General features: G+C 37.7%; 1 protein-coding gene across 1 annotated transcript in view; it reads left to right on the top strand.

Annotated features, from left to right (window-relative positions):
• Positions 1-25,562, top strand: part of mad1l1 (mitotic arrest deficient 1 like 1) — a 77,740-nt gene that overhangs the window by 5,022 nt on the left and 47,156 nt on the right. The window contains exons 9-13 of the mRNA XM_086295100.1: positions 462-523; positions 8,916-9,002; positions 9,764-9,908; positions 14,207-14,347; positions 15,319-15,375. Coding sequence (XP_086151226.1) covers positions 462-523; positions 8,916-9,002; positions 9,764-9,908; positions 14,207-14,347; positions 15,319-15,375 — 492 coding nt within the window. The remainder of the gene's footprint in view (positions 1-461; positions 524-8,915; positions 9,003-9,763; positions 9,909-14,206; positions 14,348-15,318; positions 15,376-25,562) is intronic.

The raw sequence follows: 25,562 nt of genomic DNA, 5'->3' as shown, positions 1-25,562 counted from the left end.
ACAGGTGAAAAAAGTGCTGCTGAAGTGGGCGGGACTTGCGATAAACTATTCTCAGCTTCACGTGAGCAACTGAGGTGGCTACCAATGAGAGTGAAGAATACAGTTGATTAACATATAAGCTGGTAGCAAATATGGGAATGTCCACTAGCATTCAGTGTCAGCTTCAAGCTGATGCTTGACAAAAGACTGACTTCCTGTGTGTAGGCAACTTGAGTAAACATTTCAGTCATTACTTTTTAAAAAGCTATTGTCAGAGATAATTGGTGAATTATAAAATATGTACAATAATAAGAGAAGAAAATAATGTATTTATACTGCTGTGGGATGTAAAGATGCCATATTTGCAAGACTTCATACTGCATAAAAGTATTCTTTTTCTTCTGCTGTTGACTGTATTATATCAGCATCAACTTTTCCTGTACTCAAAAACAGTTATTTGCTTTGGTGTCATTAAAACTTAGAGGCTCACAGAGAAGCTCCACGCCTGGGAGAACCTTGGGCAATCTACTGGACTCAACATAAGGTCAGACACTATTTCAAAGTGTGTACGTTTGAATCACAAAGAAAAATATTTAAATAGACATTTGTGTATTTCTTTCTTTTTATTTTTTCTTTTTTTTTCCTGTTTTTAATCATGTATAAAGTGCCACTAGGTGGAGCTGTGGTCACTCCATACAAATGTGCCTCATCATTGTGGATTGAGTCCACCATTGTGTATAGATGTCTGTTTGGTACCTGCTTGTGAGTGCACCAAATGAGTCTCAATGCATTCACTCAAAGCTGGTAATGAGAGAATGATTGCATGTTTCCTCGTGAGCAATGAAGCTGATCTGACACATAAACACTGCAGACCTGCCGATGGCATGCATGCACGCACACATGCGCACCGTGTTTTTCTTTCTTTTGTGATTAACGTTGACTGTGAGGTAAACACAGCGCTTAATGAAAAGTGTGTGAGGATGTGTGTGGTTTTTTTTTTTTTTTTTTTTTTAAAGTGTGGGAGGAAAAAGTAAAAACTGCGATCTAATAAACTATGAAATTAAGTGAAATCAATATTTCCGTAAGGCTTAATTTTAGTCATATGTAATTTGTTATGTAACATTTTGAATCCTTAAAAAGTGAGATATTTAAAGTAAATTGTTGTAATTTTCTTCCTCAAAATCCACTGGATAAGGGGAATCTCATAGTTCTGTTATTGGCTTCATGTGTGATGCTGATGTAAAAGTGCAAAATATTAATGTTGCACACATGTTTAGCTCCTGATGATCAAAATAGCATCACAGTCACCTTTAGAAACTCCTTAAAGCTGTTATTCTGGTGTTTAATAAAAGCCCGAAATAAAATGTCAATGCGGTCAAGATGTTATTTTCTTGTCACAGTGTGTGCGACGTAGAGGCAGGTGGAAGTAAGTGTGTTTCATTCAGCAATTTGTTCACCTTTACTGCACTCGGTGCATCAGTGCTGTGCGAAAATTACTATTGATGTGGATTTGTGCATAAGTGGGATATTGTGATTGCCTTGTAGGCTATTAAACAGTCATTATTTCAGCATTTTACTGCTTGGAGTCTTGTCAGGTATATAATTGTCAAAGTTTTTATGAAGAAGTTTAAGAATCACAAAGTAAGTGAAAGTGAATTGGATATATGTCATATTCTTTTTGCGGTTAAGAATGATCAGGAGCTTTCAGAAGAAAGAATTGATGGCACTGCAGTGACAGAATAATGATCATATCTCAGGGCCGTCACTAATGTAACAGTGCCTGAATTAATGCTGACATGAAGTCGAAGCTGCTTGTTTAGGGCGGTTGTTGTTCTGTCATTAAATATGAAATGGCTCATAAGGGCTGCTGTGCTTTGACACTAAAGTTTGGATTTTCATTGTTGATTTTTCTATGGTTTGTTTTGTCATCTTGCGTTACTTAAAGCTAAATATAATTTATATTTATACATGATAAACATTTTCTCTCACAAGATATATCAGGATATGAAGAGTATGTAGCTGAGTTGCGACTGAGGATTGAATAAATGTAATTTACTGTACTTGAAGAGTTGACCTCCATCACCCTGAGATTTAATTCTTACCAACAATGTTGGTCTTTTGCCAGGAAGAAATAACTTAAAGGGAAAAGAGAAAACTCCTAAGAACAATAAATGTGTTGAGAAGTAGACGCAAGCCTTAAAGCTGCAGCCTGGATTTGTTAGCAGCTGGCTGGTTGCTAGAAGTTATTTTCTTTCCTTCTGTTATGTGAGATGATAACATTGTGCTTGGTTATGTGCGTGCCAGTGGGGATGACAATTGAAAATAAAATTGGAAGAAATAGAAGATGAAAATATCTTTATGCCTCCACGCTGGCAACAGCTGGGGCTGGAGGCATTTAAGTTTTGGATTTGTCCGTCGCTTTCTTTACATGATATCGCTCGAAAGTTTCACTTTGACTGGAGGATGAAGTGATTAGAATTTTGTGTGTTTAAAGTTCAAGACTTGATTTGGCCCTAATTCAAGAATCTCTAAATATCTGGAAAATGACATATATGATAAAAATGATCAGATAATGACATTTTTACACCAAAAGGTCACATGTTCTCATCGCTGTGAGATCATAATGTGCCACAAAATCACTTTTCTGACAACAATTCAACAGGAAATTGTGATCGTCTAGTCATATCTAGTTGGATACTGAATTCGTGCAACTTGACTGGTTGCTGGAAGTGCTTCTGGTCTTGCCATTGAAGGACAGCTGAATGATTAAAATACATTGAAAGGTCTTCCAGAAAATGTTTTTTCCCCCCTTATTATTGAAACTTTCACAAGCTACAGAAAGAACTGCAGCTATTTTGTGCATGTAAGTCACAGACTGGTTTTTGTGTGATAGATGGTGTATTAAATTGATTTAACTACTTCGTGGTAGTGTTTGTGTGTATGCTGAATCTTGATGCCACATTGAAGGCCATACAAACTTGATGCTGTTCCCTGTGGATTAAGACTTTCTTTTAGCTCGTATGTGTCCATGATCCACCAGTGAAACAAGTTTAGTTGGAATGCTACCCAGTGTTCATAAATTGCTGGATTTTTATGCTAAATATTACTCGCAATTAAATAAAACCAATAAGAGTTTTGATAACTTTGTGCAATTTCTGGAGAAATTACAGTACAACTCCTGTACACTGTTTCACTTTACGTTGTTGTTGTTGTTGTTGTTGTTGTTGGTGGTTTAGATGGGCTAAACATGTGTACAGATCCATTTCAGGAATACATAATCATACTGAAAGAGAGAGAAGTTCATCAAGTACATCAAAATCGGCCAGTTGATTCCATCTACGCTGGTTATAGAGGAGTTAAAATTAGCATGGTGATACTGTTCTATGTGCCAACAAGCTAAATTTCATGCATGAAAGGTTTGGGGATTGTCATCACCCAGCAAAGAGGGGGACCGACTTTATATAACTCAAGAACGACACAGCGTAAGATTTTCAAATTAATACCATGGGTGCGTTTACTACAAATCTTGTATGAGTTCTGGAGTGAATTTTGTCGAGGTCAGAGGTCAAGTTTCCAAACACAGAAAGTCAGTGTTCTCAGTTATTTATATTTATTATGATTTTAGCATTTCTTACTCCCAGTTCTTACTTAACAATTGGAAAGCAAATGGCTATGGTGAATAAAATCACTAAGGCTCATTCGCATCTATCCAGTGGGACAAATTGGACTATTTGCTACTATAGCTATGTTTGATATCTGGGCTTTGGACTAAATTTTACTTTTGGCCACGTTTCCCGATTCACTTATGTGCGTTTTGTAAGCAAGACTCTCTAATCTGACAGTTCATTTTGTAGACCAGGTTACACCCCAGTTGTTCACAACATTGCACCCAATAATATGCAACCATCACGTTATTTGCAACAGCATCCAAGATGACTGACTCATGACCTGCAAAACAAAACAAACAAAAGGCAGAGGACAGAGAAATATCTGCTTGTGTGAGTTCAGGAAAAGGCTCATCCCTCTGTGCTCAGGGCAATGTTGAATTATCTACTTGGGATACCAAGGCCATTCCAGCTTATAATTCACAAAGTCATATTTTAGTCATGAGTTTATTTCCATACCTGAAGTCACGCCTAGATAAATGTTAAGTGGTACAACCCACTTTCCTAGAAAAAGTTCCACATAACGGCTGAACATAACCCCCACACAGTGTCTCGCTTACAGATTATGCCTTTATTAAATGATGAAGTTTCAGTCCGACTGCCTTTCACCAGGTGCAAAGGGAACGTCTATGTATGGATATGTTATGTATATACTCGCATGTACATGTATAATAGTTGTGATAACCATGAAGTGATATCCAACTTGCATGGATATCACTTCAAAAATTGTTAACTATAGCTGCAATACCAAAAGGGATGATTAACATATCCCATAAATGATTAATATAGCAGAAATATGACAAAAAAAGACATCAAATGGATAATTAAAATTGTGTGTGTGTGTGGACATTACTTTTGTACCTGATAAATGTTGATTAGACTCAAACATTGTAATTTATGTTTTAAGGTAGACAATGTGCAGGAGTTACATTCAGTTATAACTAGAGCTGGGCGATATGAGATTTTTTCATATCACGATATGGTTTTTTCATTTCAGGCGATAACGATATCTATCACGATATAAGCCAAATAACTATATTTGTAAGATTTAAATGTGCCGTTGCTCACAAGTAAAATGTGAAATAATCAGCAGCTTGTTTTTATTTAAATATTTATTTCCCATAATAAGTTCAACAGGGTAGATGTACTTAAGGAACATGAGACTTTTTCAGATAAATAAAGGCAAATATTGCAAACTACACAAAAGACAGCCGCTAAAGCATTTAAGTTTCAAAATAGAACAAACGAAACAGACTAAATTGTCAATTCCACTTAGAAACAAAATATTAATTCTAAAAATAAATCTTAGTTTGTTTTACAGAAGAACAGACAAAACTGACTAACTTTTGTCAATATCAAATAAACTGAGAACTAAAAGGAAATTCTCAATCTCTCCTTGTTGTATAGCTTAGCTTTTCAAACAGTTTTAACAGTTACTTTAGTCTGACAAAAGCCGAATGACGAATTAGCGCTATATGTGGACTGAGGCTACGTCCACATGTACACGGGTATTTTTGAAAACGTTGATTTTCCGTTTTCGTTTTAAAAAATAATCCCGTCCACACATAAAGGCAGAAATGAAGGAAAACGCTGCTATGAACATGCCAAAGCAGCAGGTGGCGCTAGATTCCTAACCGTGCAGAAATGTTGGCCAATCAGAAGTCTAGAAGCCTCGGTGGGAAAAAGTAAACAAAGCTGGGGCATAGAAGCAGAACAGAGTCGTATGTGTGGAGGGACAGTAACTGTGTGTATATGTAAGCATTTAAACACTGCAGAGAGTAGAATTAACAGTATTGTAGAAATTCATTTCACCGAAACAATAACGTGGCGCACAGTGTGACGCATGCACCAGTTTATTGTATTTCCAGACTTGCTTTCGGCACATTTACAGTGCACGCTACTCTGTTTTTTTGTCAGACTTGAAATAGCCGAAATACCTTCACACTACGGAACTTCTATGGCTCTTCCGTTCGACAATCTCTCCGGCATTGGAACCATCATCTGTTTTCTCTTCGGTCACGCTCGGTTGATTTTTCTAGTCGGCACACTCATTTCCTCCATTACGCGCTGGCTCCATTACCCGCTGGCTGTTTCCCAAACAAACACACGTGCGGCTTGGCACTTGTGCTGTACGTAACAAGTCACGCGACGTGACGCTGCGGCTGTGATTGGTTCGGCTCTGCGCTGCTTAATTTGGATTGGCTGACCTTTTTTTTTTTTTTTTTTAAGAGGACAAGAGCGGCGAGGTCTATCGCGATAGCTTAATTTCTCTATCGAGTAAAAGTTATATCGCGATACATATCGTTATCGTTCTATCGCCCAGCTCTAGTTATAACAGTTCAATTGTGAAAATGTGCTCAGCATTAAAGGTCCCTTGAGATGAGACCGTTTCGCATGCCTTGTACAATAATGCATTCCATCATGGACGCTTGCTTTTGAATTGTGTGCTGATAACAAGGAAGATACTGTATCTCCTCTTTGGCCTGAAGGCATTCAGGATTTGCAAAAGAATTTCAGATTTGAGTTCAGACCATGGAAAATGAGTTTACCATGGTCTGAATAAAGCAGCTAGTTTATTCATATAATAAGCACTATAGCTTAGCGTTTGGGGATGCAGTAATCACCGATCACTTACAGTGGTTGTCATAAGCGCCATTCAATCATTTTGCGCTGCTTAACCATGTCTGAGTTGTGAGGTCAGCAGTCCAAGCAAACATGCCCAGACCTCCTTCTCCCTGCCCACTTCCAGCTCTTCTCTGGTGTCATCCAAGCCAGGTGAGAGATATAATCTCTCCAATATGTCCTGGGTCTGCATCCTCTTTGCAGGACATTCCCAAAATACTTCACCTAGAAGGCGCCCACGAGGCGTCCTTATCAACCACATCACCTGGCTCCTTTCAATGTAGAGGAGAAGCAGCTGTACTCTGAAACCCTCAGAATGAAAAGGCTCGCATCCTATCTTCAAGAGTCAGTGTTGCTTCAATTGGTACAAATCTATGCATTTATTACTAACCATCATTACACAGTGTAATATCAGTTAACGCTGCTCCATGAGATTAAAAGAGTAAGAAACTAAAAACTTAGATGGGAGGTGATGTCAGTTTATTAGATCTCCCAGAATTGACAGTATTTGTCTTCAGACATGGGTAGTTTGCAAAGGATGGTCAAATGCAGTTTTTTCTTAATATCTCTCCAACAGTAAGTAATGATAATTTTTCATTAGAAACAAGTTCTAGCATAGGCCACCTAAATCTCACAACTGCAGTAACAGAGGCAACGTTAGCACGCTACCGTATATGTTTTTTTTTGTTTGTTTGTTTGTTTGTTTTTCTTAAATGGACTTAATGCAGTAGTATGAATCAGGTGCTGAGTGGATAATCCAGCACCAGCTTCATATGTAAAATATATAAAACAACACACACAGTACCTGTGGATGAGAGACGAGATGACTGCTCGAGGCTGTGACTTATTTGTGTTCACATCATGACCTTGAAAAAAAGATTAATTCTTTCTCTGGCTCCTGTTCCAGCAGCTGTAATGTTGCTGAGGTCAATATGAACACGTGAGTATAAATTTGGTGTGGTGGTGAGCAATGTTGCCTCACAGCAAAGAGATCTTGGATTCAGATCCCCTTCGGCCAGCTGGGCCCTTCTGTGTGCAGCGTGCATGTTCTCCCTGTGCCTTCCCCTCTGGGCTCTGGCTTCCTCCCATAGTCCAAAGACGTGCATGTTAGGTTAATTGGTGATTCTAAATTGAGCATAGTTGTGAATGGTTGACTGTCTCTCTGTGCTAGTCCTGTGACAGAGTGGCAACATGCCCAGGGTGCACACGAGTCTTGTCCCTCAACAGCCGGGACCCTAACATGGATAAGCGGAAGAAAATGGATATGCGTGTGTATGTGAATGTGTATGCAGGTAGTCTTTGTGTTATTTTCATCATACTTACATTTAAGACATTATAGGCTCTAAATGATCGTTGTCATTGCCTCCAGTTTTCATGTACATTTTATATTTGTCTGAAGTTTTTTGGGCTTGAAATGCTGTTTGTAATAAATCCTCACCATCCAGTTTTCACATGGAATACTCTTGTCTGCCTTGAAGTTGGTGTGTACTCACAGTAGGGAATCCGTAGTGCGTCAAAGCACATTTGACCCCCAAAGTCCATTATGTTTAACTAGTGTGACCGTTTCAGTTAAGCACATCAAGCCTTGGCCCACTTTTTAGGAGGTGAGCCCGGGCACGGTTCAGTTGGACTCATACAGGGTACACGTTGTAGTGTAATCACTAACCGTGTAACACTTCCTCACTAACACCCTCTCTCGTGAAAATCACCGTGCTAACTAATTAACAAATCTATAAGGTACGTGAGGACAACGTGTTATTGCTTAAAAAAAAAAAGGTTACAATTAAAGCACATAAAATCATGAACCTCATTTGTTGTGCAAGAATGCGTTTCAAAAGCAAGTGTCTGCCTGAAAGAGGGAGAGAGAGTAAGCAGGGGATAAGATGCTGAGAAACTGAAGTGTACTCTGGCCCCGGATCGTTAAGTGTTAGCGCAGCCCAGCAGGCGAGGGGAGAGGGCGGACAGTCAAGCTTGGGCATGGTACAAAGCAATTGTGTGAGTACACCCTTAATCTGCCTGCTCAGCCTTTTCTGTTCATATCCCTAATTTGTCAGTAGATTGCCTAATCATGGCACACAAGCCCAGGTCAGGTCTCTTGGTGCTAGTATGTGAAACATGTAAAGCAGATTGATTTCATCGAGGAAAAGCAACTAGCCTTCATCTGTTGATATTTCCAGGTTTGTTGGTTGAATTGCTTAACCTGGTAATTTTCAGTTGCTCTGAAGAGTAAGCTACATCCTCTGAAAGTCTCTAGTTTTGCACTAAAAGTGCTGTGGAGCTAAATTGCCCAATCTTAAACCCATTTCACAAGAGGTGAGATGTTGGCTTTTAAACACATATGTGGCACATGCATTGCTGCCTTTTCACCGTCTGTTTTGTAATCCGTCAGTCTCTTCCACCGAGTGAGTTTGTTTTGTAGAGCAGTGACCAGTATTTACCCCACTGTCCTCCTCTCATCTCCCCCCCTGCTCCTCGTGTCATTTTATTTCTGAGCTCCCTACTGACCGGCAAACAAAAGATTGTGGCAGTGCCGTCGTGTTCATCTATTCTGCCCTTTCTGCTTTCTCAGTCGTATCAATTTTTCATTGCGGGAGTAAGTGTGTGTACACATCTGTATGCTAACTGTTCTGTGCTGTGTCTTGCCTGTAGGAAACCCGAGGATCTGTCCAGGGAGGTGATTCAGATCCAGCAGAGAGAAATTGCTCTGAAAGAGCAGAACTACACACTCAACAGCCGGTAATACACACACACACTCGCTCGCACACAAAATCCCTTTCTCTCTCTTCAGACCTATTTCTCTCATTCTGTCTGCTTGCATGCCTCTCTTCCCCTCATGTATCTATTAGAGCATATCTCTGAGAAGTCCTTAATTGTCACAAAGTTAATTAAACTGGTCCTGATTCTGATAGCACTCCTGACAGTAACCACTGGTGTGTGAGTGTGTGTACGTGTGCGAGAGAAGGAAGTCACTAATTAAACTTGTCCTGTTTAGACAGAGGTGATGTCTATAGGGAGGGCCGCACACGCGTGCTCTGGTATATTCGTGCTGCAACTCAGTCCAGCTAAGAAAGCTTTCATTAGCTAACAAGCGTTCCTCTTCTGCTGAGCGTATTGGGCTCATTATGAAGTATTAGAAACAGCAGAATGGGAGAGTCGTGGGTGTGGGAGGGGATGGTGATGGGAGCTTGCGGTGTAATTATTGCCCTTCGGCGTAATTATTGTCCTATTGATCAGACCTGGCACAAATCTCTGCTGAAAATAATTTCTGGACCCTTGTCTGGGATTTTTTGGTGTCAGTCAGGTAAGTCGTCTGTGAGTCTTATTATAAATTGACTATAAATTGCCTTTCTCAAATTGTCAGACTGTTCTGCATTAATCAACCTCTTTCCTTCTTTCTCTCCCCTCTCTCTCCCCTGTTATTAACAAACACACACATACGTACGAACGCGCACACATAAAAATTGCTTCCCACCAATTCATTTATTCTGCTCTGTCAGTGTGAGGAGTGTGGAGCGTTCACAGTCTGAGCTTCGTGCAGAGCTGACCCAGCAGCACAGCAAGACTCTGGAGGAGCAAAAGAAGAGAGAGGCACAGGACGCTCTTGTCCGTCGACTGCAGAAGCGGGTGCTGCTGTTAACCAAGGTACCTGGCGATCAGCCACGCACTCTCAAACACAGAGAAGTATTCATGCCTTCAAACATGACCTTTCAAACATCACCCAATGCGGTAATTTGACTCTAAACACTCAGTGAACACAGTAGCCAGGTAGACTTGCAAGGCCAGCATTGAATTCTTAATCTCGCCTTTACGCCTCTGTCCTGCTAATTGGCCACCGGGTGTCACATGACTCCTCCATCTGTCTGTCTTGCTCCCCCCCCCCCCCCCCCCCTGCTCTGCAGTTCTTGAGAAGACCTCCCTGTAATATTGATTTCTTGATGTGTGTAATTCCCGACGTTATCATGCTTAGTCTCTCACCACACAAATCACACACATGCACACACCACCACCATAACTAGGCAGGATTGAAGGGGTGCTAACATTATAGCTCGGTGAAAGAATTTTTTTGCATCAAGTTTTCACAAAAGCGAAATAAGTAATTGTTATTTCCCAGCCAGTCACAGCCTATTTAGAAAAAAAAATCCATTATAGTTGGTGTTAAGTTCTGAGCTTTTAAACGTGAACTGTTTAAGCTGTTTATTTATTCAGGCGCAGTCGCAGAACAATTTGTTTTCAACAATGCAAATATGCCGAACACTCGAATTACCTTAATGATTGTAGTGAAGTATATTAATGACGTGACTTCAACCATATCTCCAACTGCCCAAGTTTATTTTTATTCATAATTTTTTCTTTATTATGTTTTTTTTTTTAAATAATTTTTCTATGGCTTGTAATGTAGCCAGCAACCACTGATGTTATTCAGTTTCCTTCTTTCTTTCTCCTTTTTTTAAGCTTAATTTTAAGGTTTAAGGCATTTTATATACTTTAATGACAAACAACTGAAAATGCCTTTTTTACTCAAATGGTTTTTAGTTTTTGAACTTTACTGAAAATTGAAAGGATCTTTTTGCTCACCTACAATTAGGGTATGCGTCATATAGCCTGAAGTCTGCATTGCAAAAACAATGTGAATGGTCTTTCATTTATGTATTCAATACTTTTAAAATGAAAAATAATAGCTCATTGAGTTTTGATTCAGGGAAGAATACAAGCTATCTGAGGAATATGAAGAATATCTGAGCAGTTGTTTTTAAGTTTTTATAAAGGGAAAAAAAAGATTAATCAGAGCATGTTTATCCACTTTTGAACTTTCCTCCAGGTGTCTTAGATGGATTTGAAATGTCACCCTGCCCAACTAAGAAATAAAACTCAAGAGAAGCAGCAGGTCCTCCTATTTGTGTATGTGGAACCAACAAAGTGACTGACAAAATAACTAAATTGTTATTCGGTTTTGATTGTCGTCAGTAGTTTGTATATTGATCAGCTAACCAGTTCATCAAGTAAATGTTTGACCTTTGAAGAATTCTTTGGAGAAGAGAAGAGAACTGGTTAATTAACTAATTGCCCCACAAACCCTTGAGGTTATTCTACTCTTTACTATGAAATGCAACATTTTGTCTTTGCCACAAGGCGGCATCTCCTTTAAGCCACCATTGGTCTGGTTACTTCTTTTACCTTCACATACTTTAGTGGGACAGACTCCGTGACCCATTAGAGGCATGGCCAGAGCTTCACGCACTGGATAAAACAGTTGACACAAAAGCAATTTCAAAAAAAAAAAAAAAAAGATGATGAAAACAGTAATGATAGTTTTATCATTCTGTCCACCCATTCCCTGTTTGTTTGTGTGTTTTTAAATTGAGAGTTTTTATCAGAGAAGAGGTGACAGATTTTGATTAAGATTGAGTGAATTTCTTGGCACATTAATGGAGAGTAAACAGCCAAAGGGCCTGCTGGTTAGTACTGGGAGTGAACACATGCACATTGACCTCTAAACGTACTCATGTGTGCCTTTTTTGTATTTACTTCTGTTCATTCTGTCTTCCTATTTATCTTCTTTTCTCCTCTAAAGAGAATCTTGTAGGATGTATGAAGTCAATGGTTGTGTGTCAATGCTTGGCAAACTAAACTGCTGTAATGCATTTGACGGACTCATTTCTTAGCAGACTATCTTGATTTTGATCTGACTGGTTAGTTTTGCCATGGTTTGTTTGCAGGTAGTAACCAGTATGCTATTGTACAAGGATTATTATTGCTGCCCACTGTTGGGATTTGGGCAAAATTTGGGGTTAGGGTTATGGTCACAGGCGAGGGTTAAGATGCGTCCACACGCACGTCACTTTGAAGCTGGTTCCCTAGGTGACCCTCTAATGTGTTACGTAGCAGGTCATATGCCAATCAACGGTATCCTTCACTCTTATTTGTAGTTGCTTCAGCCGCCGTCTGGAAGTTGAGAAACGTTTTTCTTCCACCTCATTCTCTTCCTCTTCTTCTCAACTGGACTGGAGTCAGTCACATCCATAAACACTCATTTATTCTCGATATTGTCACAGTGCTCATTGTCAGCAGATTTGACATGCGACCCTCTTGTCTCTGGACAGCTGACAACAAGTCAGCTAATCAACAGCTGGTTATAAGCTAGCATTATGCCAGCTAATCTTCGGCTAAAAAAATCACACTTTCCTTCTGGTAAACAGTTTGATTACATTACACAGTGTACTTTAAAACTTATGACATTTATTGCCGTGTTACATTAGCAGCTTTCAAGTGATGAAATGTGTTACACAAGTGTAAAGTCAGTTTGACTGGGTCAAAGCATCTCCATAATGGCTGGTCTTATGGGATGTTCCTGGTATGAAGTGGCCCACACAAAGGTCACAGAGTTCAGGATTCTGTCTCTGCCTTTTAATATGTAATTTCTGCTGCAGTGTCAGTGGCCACTCTAGAACAGATTTCATGTATTTGCACCTCCTGATTCACAGAGTCAGCCATTAGTGACTTCTCACAGAAATTTTGCTACGTAATGTTTGGTTCTTAACTTGATTATCATAAAATGCCACCTGCTTTGCTTTATAGTGCACAGTGTACACTGACAGAGTCAGGAGGGGAGGAGTTGCATCATATGAACAGTGCTGACTGACAGTTCACTTCTAAGATAGCAAAGTGAACTGACAGCTGACCTCAGAGCATTGTGCTTTTCCTTTCTCTCACAAGTATTCTTGACTGGAGTGGTTACAGGTCTCACAAAAATGTAGACGATGATTACCAATTATTATGAAGTGTTATTTAGATTAGCTTGTGTATTAAATTACTATAAATTAACAACGTTAACCTTTTGTCTTCTCTAAACTATGGGACAGTCAATAGTCTTTTACAATTTATATTATATTGTGGCGGACCACCAGGTGGCTCCACTCACACCCAAGTTGAACGGAAGTGTTGGGGTGGAGATTTTGGCGCTCAATATATATGTGAAGTTCTGAGAGTCAGTTAATAAAGTTGGAGTGAGACACAGAGACCTCTCCTGTCGTTATTACATACCTCCACAATATATTATATTATTGTATCTATATATTATACCGTTATAATTTTGAACATTTAATACCTGTTTTTGAGTGATTTCATTTATATCTAATCCTATTATTATTGCCTTTTTGATCCTCTATACAATGATCGTGCATTTATTATGTTCCATTCACACACCACAACAGGCCATTGCAGTTTATTTTCTCTTTGCTTATGACTTCAATTTCTTATATGAACAATAAATGTAAAAATCTCTTTTTATATGGATTTTTTTTTTTTGGGACTCCATGAGATTCCTGTGACAGTGAAATATAAAATGAACCACTCAGACATGAAGCACACAGACCGACAACTTTGATAGCTATTTGGAAACTATGTCAGTCCTGTTGACGCTTTAAAAGAAATATTTTTCCTGTTGAAGAGAAGCAGGTATGCCTCTGACTCCATTACAGAGGACAAAACGTTTACTATTCAGCACATTAAAGATGAGATGATGAGGAAGCATAATATAGGCAACACGTGCTCTTTATTCATTCTGGTATTCTTTGTCTACAAAGACATTTTTCTTTGATTTGATTCTTTCAGTTTTAGAAATACAGATGAGCATGGGCACACGCAAGCTTCTCTTATCACAGCTTGGATAAGACAGCTGTAGCTGCCTCATACTGTGTTACTGACTTATGCAAGCAAACAAAAAGAAACATAGTAACAATTAGAGGAAAAAAAGTAAGAAAGATGCTTTCTTACTTTGTTTTTTCATGCAGACACAGATAGACATTTACTATGTGATGCTACAAAATGTAAAAATTCCCACAACTTTTTCTTTTACTTTATTGGATACGGTGAAATTTGTTTATTAATCAGCAGATTTACCGTGTTATAGTGCTGTTAATGTGTAACGTTTTATGTTGCAGGAGCGGGATGGAATGCGTGCCATATTAGAGTCCTATGACAGCGAGCTGGCGCCTACTGAGTACTCTCCTCAACTGAGCAAACGCCTCAGGGAGGCCGAGGACATACTGCAGAAGACACAGAGCCATAATGCAGAGATGGAGGTGTGTCTGCAGGCGTGCATAAATATACTTTTGTCTTCTGCTCTTTGTTTTGTTTTTCAAAGTTGAATTTGAAAGTACTGACTTCCACTAAGCTGCCAACCAGATTATTATGCATGTAGCTGTTTGACACATGACTCGTAGCTGAGGGCACAGTAATTGCATGCTGCTTAGCTTCAGCTGCTTGTTGTTTACATCCTCAATACTCTTGTTTAGCGGGCAGACTGAAACACATCTACAAAAATGGATAATACTGGACTTACGTTGCAGAGATTGTCACCCTTTTCTTTTAATTCCCTCAGTTTGACAGAATTGCCATGTTTAAGTGCAGAACCCCAGTTTGATTCTCTCCAGTTTTGCCCTTTTAAAGTTACTGCATTATGCTGTTTACACTGTGACTCACTTTTGAAAGAGATGGGCGAAATACCTTGAATTTCTCTACAAATCTTTTATTTTAATAATCAGCCAACAATCACTGTGAATTTGGCAGTTGCTGTGCTGAAACGGGAATCAGCACTAACCTAGCACCCCCTGCACTCGTAGTGTCACAGCTTGGCTAATCTAACATGAAGGTTAATAAAATGGTAAATGGCCTGGATTTATATAGCGCTTTACTAGTCCCTAAGGACCCCAAAGCGCTTTACATATCCAGTCATCCACCCATTCACACACACATTCACACACTGGTGATGGCAAGCTACAAAAGCTAAAATGCAGCTTGATCTGTAAGAAAATGGAACAAACACAAAAGCCTCCACAACACACTGCCTTAGGACACTACAATACAAAATAATAACCCATGAAAGACCTAATATTTTGGTTGATAGCAGCTCATTTCTCAACAGGGATGTTATTTTGAAGTACTAACTGGCTTCTTTCCTTTGTTTTTTGGAGGGCTATTACTGCATATCAGTAGACTAGGGTCATTTTTCTTTTTGCTTCTGCATTACATTTCTTTTGTCCTGTTAATTCAGGCTCAGCTGACCAAAGCGCAGGAGGAGACAGGGACACTAAAACTGCAGCTACAAACAGTAAGTGAACCTGCAATCCCGTTTTTTTTTTTTGTTGTTTTTTTTGGGTTGTTGTTTTTTTTTTTTTGTTGTTGTTGTTGTTGTTGCAACATGCCGTTTCTATAAAAGGCACAGGCATTTTTCACCAGTCAAGTAATTAGCAGCCAAAGTATAAGCAGTATCAACCAGTTTGGAGACATGGATCCAAGAGCACAATCAGTCTATTTTTGCAAAAAGCGTTTGAGATGTAGCTAGCTAATTTCACATATAGCAGTTACAAAAAGATAAGAGCATAACCAGCATCTATGATTGTGCCATGTACACTATGTGAAATTAAAGGAAAGTAGCATGTGTGTGCACCTTTGGGTGGCCACCAGTATCATGTGCCCACTGTCCTGGAGGCTCCAGGTTAATAATTGATATAATTAGAAGAAGAGGGAAGGCAGACTTCAGTAGCAGGAGGTGGGAATCATGCATCTTTATGTACAATCTGTTGAAGTTACCTAGACAACATGCATATATAACTCCATTTAATTAGTGTGAATGCTTGAAAAGCATTCACAGTATTGTTCTTCTAATCTTTATTAGTGTGAATGCTTGAAAAGCATTCACAGTATTGTTCTTCTAATCTTTATTATTATTATTATTATTAGTGTGAATGCTTGAAAAGCATTCACAGTATTGTTCTTCTAATCTTTATTATTCTATTTTATTATTATCTATTCCGTACGTTTTTTGAAAGCCTACTCCTTCAAAACCGTTCAACTTAGAAAAACCATTCAAACACCATTAGATTCCTATTCTTTTGGACACTGTTGCTTGTATTTTTCTCATTTTTAACATTTATATTTTTAATTTTATTCAACTTTATTCAACAAAAATTTCCCATGTATTTCAATGGGGAGACCCTTCAAATTCTCATTCAACTTACTCATTTTTAAACTCTTACTACTTCAACATACGTTCACATAGAGCCACCATTCAAACTTTAAAACGAAGACAAGACATTCAACTATTCAACTTGTATTTATCTTTTCAATATCTATTATACTTTTTCTTCAGTTCCAGTTTAAGTTTCATGATGTTTTTTCACCCGTTTCAGAGTTTATAATGGGTGTGTATGGGACGGAATGTTGGGGCTAGAGTGAGGCAGCTCAACTGCTAGAGTGAGAGGAGCAAAAAAATTAATCTTAAAATCTTTTTTAAAACTGCTGCTGTGTCCACAGCGTTTGCTCTACAGGTATGATTTTACCCTCAAAACGTAGCCATCGCTGTCCTCTTTCATCCAATGTGTTTACTATTGTACTAGGTGTTATGGTTCTTTCATAAATGTCACCAATGCACAGCCTCCTCCCTCCAACTCTTCCATAGACTCTAATGTTAAAATGGCTCAGAAGGTTCGTTTGAAAATCAGAAGAGCATGGTGTCTTTCCACTGTCACCACGTCCATATAATAAACTCCACAGGCATGAAAACTGAGAATTTGGTAGACTAGAAGCTGCTGTCGCTCACAGTGAAAGAATTTTGTCAATACGACTTTTACTTTTCATTTGGGAGCGATTTGTTTCGGCCTGACTTTTCTGTTCATTTTAAGCAGCAAAAGTGAGGTGCATGTCTGTGTGCGTGTGTATGGAGCCATTGGGTGCGGTCACTATAGCAACCAGGCTCACACCTGCCTGCTTAACGAGCTCTCTCTGCCACTCTGCCAAAATTCATCTTAAACACTTCTCTTTCAACTGCTGCTGTGTCCACAGTGTTACAGCCATCATTTTACCCTCAAAACGTTGTTCTCTTTCCAACATCTTGTCTTTCAAAGCTCAGAGATGTAAACTTTTTAAACTGTGTGGGTCCAAGTGGAGGGATCACATTTTACTCATTCAGTGATTCAAAGAATATGACCTTTTAAAGATGTTTTCTGACTCTAAATGTTCTTTTCTCATTTCTTAGGTTTTTCTAATTTACAATTAAAACATTTTCAGCTTTTTTCCAACTTCTTCTTCTGTGTAACCTTCAGCTTTTAGCAGTTCAGCACTTTTGTTTTCAGGTTAAATTCGGGTTTTTTTTTTTATCTCATTCAAGATTTTTAACTTAAATTCAGTAATTAATTCATTTCAGTGCATACATTCAGATTCAAGCATTCACACTGCAGTTTCTTCAGAAAATGCACTTTCTAGTTATTATATTTTATTTTTCCGTACGTTTTTTCAAAGCCTACTCCTTCAAAACCGTTCAACTTAGAAAAACCATTCAAACATCGTTAGATTCCTATTATTTTGGACATGACTGCTTCTAATTTTCTCATTTTTAACATTTATATTTTTAATTTTATTCAACTTTATTCAACAAAAATTTCCCATGTATTTCAATGGGGAGACCCTTCAAATTCTCATTCAACTTACTCATTTTTAAACTCTTACTACTTCCACATACATTGACATAGAGCCACCATTCAAACTTTAAAACGAAGACAAGACATTCAACTATTAAACTTGTATTTATCTTTTCAATATCTATTATACTTTTTCTTCAGTTCCAGTTTAAGTTTCATGATGTTTTTTCACCCGTTTCAGAGTTTATAATGGGTGTGTATGGGACGGAATGTTGGGGCTAGAGTGAGACAGCTCAACTGCTAGAGTGAGAGGAGCAAAAAAATTAATCTTAAAATCTTTTTTAAAACTGCTGCTGTGTCCACAGCGTTTGCTCTACAGGTATGATTTTACCCTCAAAACGTAGCCATGGCTGTCCTCTTTCATCCAATGTGTTTACTATTGTACTAGGTGTTATGGTTCTTTCGTAAATGTCACCAATGCACAGCCTCCTCCCTCCAACTCTTCCATAGACTCTAATGTTAAAATGGCTCAGAAGGTTCGTTTGAAAATCAGAAGAGCATGGTGTCTTTACACTGTCACCACGTCCATATAATAAACTCCACAGGCATGAAAACTGAGAATTCAGTAGACTAGAAGCTGCTGTCGCTCACGGTGAAAGAATTTCGTCAATACGACTTGTACTTTTCATATGGGAACGATTTGTTTCGGCCTGACTTTTCTGTTCATTTTAAGCAGCAAAAGTGAGGTGCATGTCTGTGTACGTGTGTATGGAGCCATTGGGTGCGGTCACTATAGCAACCAGGCTCACACCTGCCTGCTTAACGAGCTCTGCCTGCCACTGTGCCAAGATTCATCTTAAACACTTCTCTTTCAACTGCTGCTGTGTCCACAGTGTCACAGCCATCATTTTACCCTCAAATTGTCGCCATTATTGTTCTCTTTCCAACACCGTGTCTTTCAAAGCTCAGGCATTTAAACTTTTTAAACTGTGTGGATCAAAGTGGAGGGATCACATTTGAGTCATTCAGTGATTCAAAGAATATGACCTTTTAATATTCATTCAGATGTTTTCTGACTCTAAATGTTCTTTTCTCATTTCTTAGGGTTTTCTAATTTACATTTAAAACATTTTCAGTTTTTTTCCAACTCCTTCTTCTGTGTAACCTTCAGCTTTTAGCAGTTCAGCACCTTTGTTTTCAGGTTAAATTCGTTTTTTTTTTTTTTTTTTTTTAATCTCATTCAATATTTTTAACTCAAAATTCAGCAATTAATTCATTTCAGTGCATACATTCAGATTCAAGCATTCACACTGCAGTTTCTTCAGAAAATGCACTTTCTAGTTAGTGTGAATGCTTGAAAAGCATTCACAGTATTGTTATTCAAATCTTTATTAGTGTGAATGCTTGAAAAGCATTCACAGTATTGTTATTCGAATCTTTATTAGTGTGAATGCTTGAAAAGCATTCACAGTATTGTTCTTCTAATCTTTATTATTGTGTGGATGCTTTAAGCATCCACACTATTGAGTTCCTGTTTCTCTTTATTCTTTATTATTATTATTATTATTATTCTAGTTGCTTCCGTACACTTTTTGGCACTTAACTACTTCCACAATTTTCAGCCGATTTTCACCGTTCAAATTTTAAACTATTCTGCTATTTCTGCTAATTTACGCTACGATTTTTGCTATTTTTAACTATTATACTTTTTAAAATATTCCACTTTTTTCCTTTAATTTGTCCCATTGAAATGAATGGGAAACTTCTGCAATTCTGCTAAAATTTGCTTGTTTTTGAAACTTAACTACTTCCTCATATTTTCACCTAGAACAACCATTCAAACTTTAAAATGTTCACAAATTATTGGGCTATTCAGGTATGATTCAGCTTTTTCAAATCTTTTACTGTTTTACTTTTATGCCTCTTAAAGTTTTGAGTTGCAAAATTGTGATTTTTCACAAAATACATGTGTTGTTATGGTTGCTATGCTCTTGGCTTCCAGTGTGCCACTGAAGGTTTTGCAATTTTCACTTCATGTCCGAACAACTTCCTGCTACTTGCTCAATTTTCACTCAACTTCCACAAATTATACATCAAAACGTAGGTATTTTTGCTGGCTTTCAGAAAATGTTACCATCATTGTTGTGGGATTTATAGAATTTTTGCAAATCTCCTCAGACTAACACAAGGTCAGAAAACTCTCCATATAAAGTGAATGGAGAGCTTGTTCAAAATCACCGCTGGATTTCTGTAATGAGAGGCATATTCGAATCGTCATATCTCCTTAACGAAGCAAAGTTAAGACATGAGGCTTGTCCCCGAATATCTTCAGACACCCCTGACGCTCACAATTCAAGAATTTCTTTCTCACCTATTACCGTTCTGAAATGAGTTGGACTTGTTTGAGGGTAGGAAATTCGTCCTTCGCTCAGATTTCTTCAGATTTCAAACTGTGGAAATGAACCACTTTTTTCTCTCGTCATAACTTTTTGTTGGATTTCCACAGAGACCTGAAAATTTCCATGATTGTTCACCAAAGCCTGCTGTCTCTTACGGTGAAAGAATGATATCGATACTCCAAATAGATTTCAAGTCACAAAGCGTTGTTTGAGGGCAAGTCAAGGCAGTTTTTGCTTCGCTCTACTCAGTTATGGTGCATTAGAAGTCAAATATCTTTAATAATTCATATTTTAATGATAAATTGTAAACACTGGAAGATTCCCCCATCTCTTCTGAACAAAACGGTGTAAGAATGACCGCTCTAGCCCCTACGGTTTGGAAATTATGGTCATTTGTTTGAGGGGAGTCCTCACTATGAGAAATAGGCTGCAATAATCCTGTGCCTCTCTGTGCTGCGTGTGTAAAAAGAGGCACGTTTTGGCGGGAAAAAGTACACAGGCTCTCTGATTGGTGGATTCAAATTCAGCAGCTCCCAGGCTGACCTAGAAACTTACTTCTCTCTCCCTGTGCATTTTTTTGCTGATTTTTTCATTTAACAAGTATATTTGAGGGACCCTCAGCATGTTCAGCATTTTTTCAGCTGTCCATTTTGCTTTTCCAATTTTTCTGTTTAACTTATTACTATTGTGCTAAATAATACTATTTCTGCTATTTTATAGGATTTGTGCCTAATATAGAATTTCTGCTAAATTACAATATTTCTGCTTTTTATACTATTTGTGCTAAAACATAGTATTTCTACTAAATGTAGTATTTATGCTTAATCATACTATTTATGCTTTTTATGGGATTTGTGCCTAATATAGTATTTCTGCTTTTTATAGGATTTTTGCTCAAACATAGTATTTCTACTAAATGTAGTGTTTATGCTTAATCATCCTATTTCTGCTTTTTATAGGATTTGTGCTTAATATAGTATTTCTGCTAAATTATAGTATTTCTGCTTTTTATAGTATTTGTGCTAAAACATAGTATTTTTACTAAATGTAGTATTTATGCTTAATCATAGTATTTCTATATATTTCTGCCAGGTCCCCAGGCAGCCAATCCTCTGTGAGGACTGAGAAATTCAAATTTTCAAATCAGGGCCTGCACGGCTTCCCAGCCAATCATATATGTGTCCTGAGGCATTCAAATTTGCATATTGGGGCCTTCATGGCTTCTAAGCCAGCCAATCATATCTGAGGGCTGAGGAATTCAAATCCACAAATCAGGGCCTGCACAGCTTCCCAGCCAGCCAATCATGTATGTGGGCTCCAGGTATTCAAATTTGCATATTGGGGAATTCGTGGCTTCTAAGTCAACAAGTCATCCATGTCATATATCTCTAAAAATTCATATTTTAATGATAAATTGTCAACACTTGAAGATTCCCCCATCTCTTCTGAACAAAACGGTGTAAGAATGACCGTTCTAGCCCCTATGGTTAGGAAATTATGGTCATTTGTTTGAGGGGAATCCTCACTATGTGAAATAAACTGAAAGAAGCAGGTCTATGTCTCTGTGCTGCGTGTGTAAAAAGATGCACCTGTTTTGGCGGGAAAACGTAAACAGCCTCTCTGATTGGTGGATTCAAATTCAGCAGCTCCCAGGCTGACCTAGAAACTTAGTCCTCTCTCCCTGTGTGTGTGTGTGTGTGTGTGTGTGTGTGTGTGTTTAGTGGGAGAGAGAGGACCCTGCCCTTATTTGGCAGCATGTCATTGTAGGATTTAAATTGAACATAGTTAGACTGGTTGACTGGATTAGAGCCTGTGTTTGTGTGTCCCTCTGTGCATTTGTGTTTCAATAAGTTATTACTATTCTGCTAAATCATAGTATTTCTGGTACTTTTCGGTACTTGTGCTAAATACAGTATTTCTGCTAAATCATACTATTTCTGCTTTTCATAGGATTTATGCCTAATATAGTATTTCTGCTAAATTATAGTATTTCTGCTTTTTATAGGATTTGTGCCTAACATAGTATTTCTGCTAAATTATAGTATTTCTGCTTTTTATACTATTTGTTCTAAATTATAGTATTCCTGCTTTTTATAGGATTTGTGCTTAATATAGTATTTCTGCTAAATTATAGTTTTTCTTCTTTTTATAGTATTTGTGCTAAAACATAGTATTTCTACTAAATGTAGTATTTCTTCTTTTTATAGTATTTGTGCTAAAACATAGTATTTCTACTAAATGTAGTATTTATGCTTAATAATAGTATTTCTATATATTTCTGCCAGGTCCCCAGGCAGCCAATCCTCTGTGAGGACTGAGACATTCAAATTTTCAAATCAGGGCCTGCACGGTTTCCCAGCCAATCAAATAAGTGTCCTGAGGCATTCAAATTTGCATATTTGGGCCTTCGTGGCTTCTAAGCCAGCCAATCATATCTGAGGGCTGAGGAATTCAAATCCACAAATCAGGGCCTGCACGGCTTCCCAGCCAGCCAATCACATATGTGGTCTCAGGCATTCAAATTTGCATATTGGGGAATTCGTGGCTTCTAAGTCAACAAGTCATCCATGTCATATATCTCTAAAAATTCATATTTTAATATTAAATTGTCAACACTTGAAGATTCCCCCATCTCTTCTGAACAAAACGGTGTAAGAATGACCCTTCTAGCCCCTACGGTTAGGAAATTACGGTCATTTGTTTGAGGGGAGTCGTCACTATGAGAAATAAACTGCAAAAATCCTGTGTCTCTCTGTGCTGCTGCGTGTGTAAACAGATGCACCTGTTTTGGTGGGGAAAAGTGCACAGCCTCTCTGATTGGTGGATTCAAATTCACCAGCTCCCAGCCTGACCTAGAAACTTACTTCTCTCTCCCTGTGTGTGTGTGTGTGTGTGTGTGTGTGTGTGTGTGTGTGTGTGTGTGTGTGACAGAGAGAGAGAGAGAGAGAGAGAAAGGCTTTTAATGGGATGATCTCATTCTAAGATTTAAATTCAATATATTTAGACTGGTTGACTGAATTGGATCTTGTGTGTGGGTCTCTATGTGCATGTGTGTTTCCTCATGTGTACATATTTGTGATTGTGTGGCTGTAATAAATTTTTTTGCAGATTTTTGTCATTTAACAAGTATATTTGAGGGACCCTCAGCATGTTCAGCATTTTTTCAGCTGTCCATTTTGCTTTTCCAATTTTTCTGTTTAACTTATTACTATTGTGCTAAATCATAGCATTTCTGCTATTTTATAAGATTTGTGCTTAATATACTATTTCTGCTTTTATAGGATTTGTGCTTAATATAGTATTTCTGCTAAATGTAGTATTTATGCTTAATCATACTATTTCTGCTTTTCATAGTATTTGTGCTTAATATAGTATTTCTGCTAAATTTAGTATTTCTGATTAATTATAGTTTTTCTACTAAATCATAGTACAGTATTTCTGCTTTTTATGGGATTTGTGCTAAAACAAAGTATTTCTACTAAATGTAGTATTTATGCTTAATCATACCATTTCTGCTTTTTATAGGATTTGTGCTTAATATAGTATTTCTGCTAAATTATAGTATTTCTGCCAAATTATAATATTTGTGCTAAAACATAGTCTCAATTTAAAATTACAATATTCATAGTTCATCACAGTGTCTCTGGTAAATCACAATATTTCTGCTCTGTTGTACTATTTTTCTAAATCATAGTGTTTCTGTAATGTTTAAGTATTTTTGGCTAAATATATTCTTTCTGTTATCTTATACTATTTCTCCTAAATTCTTGTATTTTTGAGAAGTTATCATGTTTCTGGTAAGTTACAAGATTTCTGCTAAATTCTGCTATGCTATTGTATTTCTGCCAAGTATTATGTTTCCTCTAAGATATTGCAGTTCTGCTAAGTTATTCCATTTTAGCAAACTTCTTTTGCTTCTGCAAAGTTTTTACAATTTCTGCAACTTTTCAGCTTTTTCAGCTACTTTTTGCATACAGCTTCAGCTTTAAGCATCCACACTGCATTTTCGCAGGAAATGCAAATTTTTCTAGTTCTATTTTATTATTATCTATTCCGTACGTTTTTTGAAAGCCTACTCCTTCAAAACCGTTCAACTTAGAAAAACCATTCAAACATCGTTAGATTCCTATTATTTTGGACATGATTGCTTGTATTTTTCTCATTTTTAACATTTATATTTTTAATTTTATTCAACTTTATTCAACAAAAATTTCCCATGTATTTCAATGGGGAGACCCTTCAAATTCTCATTCAACTTACTCATTTTTAAACTCTTACTACTTCAACATACGTTCACATAGAGCCACCATTCAAACTTTAAAACGAAGACAAGACATTCAACTATTCAACTTGTATTTATCTTTTCAATATCTATTATACTTTTTCTTCAGTTCCAGTTTAAGTTTCATGATGTTTTTTCACCCGTTTCAGAGTTTATAATGGGTGTGTATGGGACGGAATGTTGGGGCTAGAGTGAGGCAGCTCAACTGCTAGAGTGAGAGGAGCAAAAAAAATAATCTTAAAATCTTTTTTAAAACTGCTGCTGTGTCCGCAGCGTTTGCTCTACAGGTATGATTTTACCCTCAAAACGTAGCCATCGCTGTCCTCTTTCATCCAATGTGTTTACTATTGTACTAGGTGTTATGGTTCTTTCATAAATGTCACCAATGCACAGCCTCCTCCCTCCAACTCTTCCATAGACTCTAATGTTAAAATGGCTCAGAAGGTTCGTTTGAAAATCAGAAGAGCATGGTGTCTTTCCACTGTCACCACGTCCATATAATAAACTCCACAGGCATGAAAACTGAGAATTTGGTAGACTAGACATTGCTGTCGCTCACGGTGAAAGAATTTTGTCAATACGACTTTTACTTTTCATTTGGGAACGATTTGTTTCGGCCTGACTTTTCTGTTCATTTTAAGCAGCAAAAGTGAGGCGCATGTCTGTGTACGTGTGTATGGAGCCATTGGGTGCGGTCACTATAGCAACCAGGCTCACACCTGCCTGCTTAACGAGCTCTCCCTGCCACTGTACCAAGATTCATCTTAAGCACTTCTCTTTCAACTGCTGCTGTGTCCACAGTGTTACAGCCATCATTTTACCCTCAAATTGTCGCCATTATTGTTCTCTTTCCAACACCGTGTCTTTCAAAGCTCAGGCATTTAAACTTTTTAAACTGTGTGGATCAAAGTGGAGGGATCACATTTGAGTCATTCAGTGATTCAAAGAATATGACCTTTTAATATTCTTTCAGATGTTTTCTGACTCTAAATGTTCTTTTCTCATTTCTTAGGGTTTTCTAATTTACAATTAAAACATTTTCAGTTTTTTTCCAACTTCTTCTTCTGTGTAACGTTCAGCTTTTAGCAGTTCAGCACCTTTGTTTTCAGGTTAAATTCGTTTTTTTTTTTTTATCTCATTCAATATTTTTAACTCAAAATTCAGCAATTAATTCATTTCAGTGCATACATTCAGATTC

The sequence above is a fragment of the Aulonocara sp. 'chitande type north' Nkhata Bay genome, linkage group LG6 (genome assembly GCF_057382095.1).
Source record: "Aulonocara sp. 'chitande type north' Nkhata Bay isolate Kocher_YH1m ecotype deep benthic linkage group LG6, A_spYH_male_GT1.1, whole genome shotgun sequence".
NCBI lineage: Eukaryota > Metazoa > Chordata > Actinopteri > Cichliformes > Cichlidae > Aulonocara > Aulonocara sp. 'chitande type north' Nkhata Bay.
This window is presented reverse-complemented; position numbering and strand designations above follow the sequence as displayed.